The sequence below is a fragment of the Mus musculus genome, chromosome 5, assembly GCF_000001635.26.
Source record: "Mus musculus strain C57BL/6J chromosome 5, GRCm38.p6 C57BL/6J".
Lineage (NCBI taxonomy): Eukaryota > Metazoa > Chordata > Mammalia > Rodentia > Muridae > Mus > Mus musculus.
Window position 1 is genome coordinate 145,029,320 of NC_000071.6, and position 3,445 is coordinate 145,032,764.

Genomic DNA, 3,445 nt, shown 5'->3' on the forward strand with positions numbered 1-3,445 from the left:
AGTTTGGTAGAGAAGAAGCCCAGAAAGTGGAGACCTAGTCATGATATGGGGCTCTATGTCCCTAAATGTTAGGGGCTATGCCACATCACAGTAACATAGTTTTTATTGTTCACCCCTGTTGGTATTTGCCCATTTCCTGCCACACCAGCTGCTTGCATTCCCTGCTTCCAGGATGGCTTGCAAGGGTCCCATATCAGTGATTGACCTGTTTGTCTCAGAGATGCACTCCACACTTACACATGAGTAGACTGTGCCACATGAGAAATGAACACTCTCATTTAAGATAAGTAAACAATTCATTTTTATTAGTATCCAAATATAATAAACATAGATATTATCTCTAACAATATGAGATCAGCTTAGGTGGGGAACCCAGCTGGGTGGAACTCAGCAGATCATTTTCCTAACTATATGTCAACCTTAGGCAGAGAGAAAATGAAATCTGGTGTACCTAATTGCACAGTGTAAGATAGAAATAACTGCTTGGCAGGTGAAACATCTACAGCCTCATGTGTAGCCTCGTCTGCAGTCTCATCTGCAACCATGTCTGCAGCCTCATCTACAGCCACATCTTCAGGTGACTGTGTATAAGTTGATGTGGGCAGAGCTTGATCAAAAGTGGGAAGCTGCACTGGTCCAGGTTCTGGCACAAAGGGTTCCACAACTGATTGTTCCAGGAGCTCCGTGTCCACTTGGGGTTGCAGGTCTCCCTGTGGCTCTGCCACAGAAGCTAGCCTCAGAGCCAGATTCTCTTGCATTCTGGAGGCATCCTGCTCTGCAGTTGCTGCACAGTCTAAGGGCAGAAGAAGACCGTCTTTTAGTGGAGGCAGCCTAGGATGGGGTGAGCTTCCCCAAGATGCCATTGATGGCCACCGAAGGCCTTCTCATGCCAGAGGACTCCCAGTCCTCTCCTCACACTGAGACATCTTTCCTGACTGCAGTCCAGCCCTGGCTTCAGGCCAAATTCTGCAGAATACACAGGAGGATCCCATCTCTGAAACCCCTTCCTTACTTGCCAGGCAGCCCAAGCCCAGGCCTCCTCACCTTTCTCAAGCTTTAGCTTTTTGGCCTCCTGCTCCTCCAGCCTAGAGAGCAGCTCCCTGGATTCTTTATCGAATTCTGCAGAAGGCATATGGCGCCCTGCGTAGTCCATCAACTGCCTCATGACTGCCAGGTTGGGGGAGTCAAAAAAATGCTCAGGGAATGTGTCAAGCCAGTGGGCCAGAAAGTTGAATATGGCACTGGGGGAAGAAAAAGTTGGAGGGAAGTTGAGTCGGAAGTCTGGCCTCACTTCACCAGAGGAGCCCTGGGCCCCATCAGACCAGAAAATGGCTGCCAGCCTGTATGCTGATGAGCATAGTGGTCAGGAATGTGGGGCTGTGTGCAGAGAACTCCAGACACTTTCTATCCCTTGGAGGACAGACAGGGCTAACTGGGCTGTGCTGGGCTGTACTGTAGTGGAGATGGATTCTCCCCATCTTCATCTTCCATCCTTCCCTCTGCCCCTCAGAACCAAGGAGCCCATTGGAGACATTCATTTTTTTTTCACCTACAGAAAACTTCTCATGTACTGTCCCTCTAGTGTGTATTCCCAAAGCAGGACTCCTGGTGTGTGTTTATCCTCAGCACTAGCTCCTGCACTCCACTGTACAGATTGGCTCTTACCTCCCTCTTCCCTTCATACCTCACTCCACAGTTGGGCCTTACCTCCCTCCTCCTACCCCCAGTCCATAGATTGGCTCTTACCTCCCTCCTCCTACCCCCAGTCCATAGATTGACTCTTACCTCCCTCTTCCTACCCCCAGTCCATAGATTGGCTCTTACCTCCCTCCTCCTACCCCCAGTCCATAGATTGGCTCTTACCTCCCTCTTCCTACCCCCAGTCCATAGATTGGCTCTTACCTCCCTCCTCCTACCCACAGTCCATAGATTGGCTCTTACCTTCCTCCTCCTACCCCCAGTCCATAGATTGGCTCTTACCTCCCTCCTACCCCCAGTCCATAGATTGGCTCTTACCTCCCTCCTCCTACCCCCAGTCCATAGATTGGCTCTTACCTCCCTCCTCCTACCCCCCGTCCATAGATTGGCTCTTACCTCCCTCCTCCTACCCCCAGTCCATAGATTGGCTCTTACCTCCCTCCTCCTACCCCCAGTCCATAGATTGGCTCTTACCTCCCTCCTCCTACCCCCAGTCCATAGATTGTCTCTTACCTTCCTCTCCCACACCCCCGCCCTCTGCACAGATGGGCCCTTACCTCCCTTTCACCTAAAGCCCACTCACCTCTTTGTGAGCTGGTCTTGCTCGCAGTCAGGCTGGAAGGATGGATACCTGTGGCATTCCATGAGGGTGTCACCCCTAAGGCCTTGTGTCCCCAACCTACTACTAGATCTATGGGGAGCTACTTTATCTGAAGAATCTAGAGAGGGAGCACGGATCCTGGGGTCTCTGCACTGTTCTGACTTCCGTGCTGGGGTCACCGGTCTTCAGAGACCTTCACACAATGGGTGGAAGCCTAGCTGTTCCCTATCAGGGCTCTTGGTTGGTTCCAGGCTTTTTCAGTGGCCCTCTACCCCGGGAGCCTTTTCTGGCTCCATTAATCTCATATAGGTCAGATAGGGCCTAGAACCTCTTATACTAATGGGAAACGAGCTCTGCCCAAGGCACAGGAAAGGGTGGTGTTTGACATTCCCTGGGGACAGTGAAAGACACATACTAGAGTCCCCCAACCCCAAATTGGGACATGTCACTTTGCAGGTTCAGACTCAGGACCATCACTGCCAGGGTCCAATCATCTTGTTCTATGGGAGCACAGAGTCCCGGAGAAGAACAGAGCCCTCCTAACACCTAGGTTGGATGCAGCCACTCACGTTTTCATCAGCAGGTCCAGCACCTCCCAGGTGCTACAGTACCTATGGTAGACAGCCAGGAATAGGCTGATGGATAGTTGGTCGTGGTAATGAACTGCAGCTGGTATATAAGCGATCATTTGTTCAACAAATTCAAAGGAGTTGTAAGTAAACTTGGGTAGGTTATACGGAAAGTCTGGCTCCTGTTTATTGTGAGGACAGATGTAGAAAGGCAGGAAGGTTTAAATGTAGAAAGTCTGAGAGACATCAGCAATCCATTACCACAGAGGCCTAAGTAAGCATCAGGAATGCTCCTCAGAGTGTCACAGGAACACACACCCAGGCAGGGACCTCGGGAGATCAGGGGGACCGAGGAGAAGGTTCCCTGCTATAGGCTGGCCTGTGTTACCTTGGGATTCCTGTGGGAAGCATGCCAGAAGTGTGTCAGAGGGCGTATCAAACGTCTCCAAAAGTGGCCAAGGTCACCACGCTTGGGTTTTTTTTGGCCCAAACCCCTGGAAATCTGAAAACAAGAAAACATCCTGTTCTTCCAAGCACCCCCAGAGTAGTAAGTCAGGGAAGGCTACTGTTGGCCTCT

At 51.0% G+C, this 3,445-nt stretch overlaps 1 protein-coding gene across 1 annotated transcript; it reads right to left on the minus strand.

The window, feature by feature from the left end:
* Positions 1-280: 280 nt before the first annotated feature.
* Gm4871 (predicted gene 4871) lies at positions 281-3,445 on the minus strand. The gene is made up of 5 exons (NM_001101463.1): positions 3,257-3,445; positions 2,869-3,050; positions 2,282-2,329; positions 1,045-1,241; positions 281-793 (listed from the first exon to the last, which is right to left on the minus strand). Exons 1-5 carry the CDS (start codon positions 3,386-3,388, stop codon positions 408-410), a joined length of 945 nt encoding a protein of 314 aa, NP_001094933.1. The 5' UTR covers positions 3,389-3,445; the 3' UTR covers positions 281-407.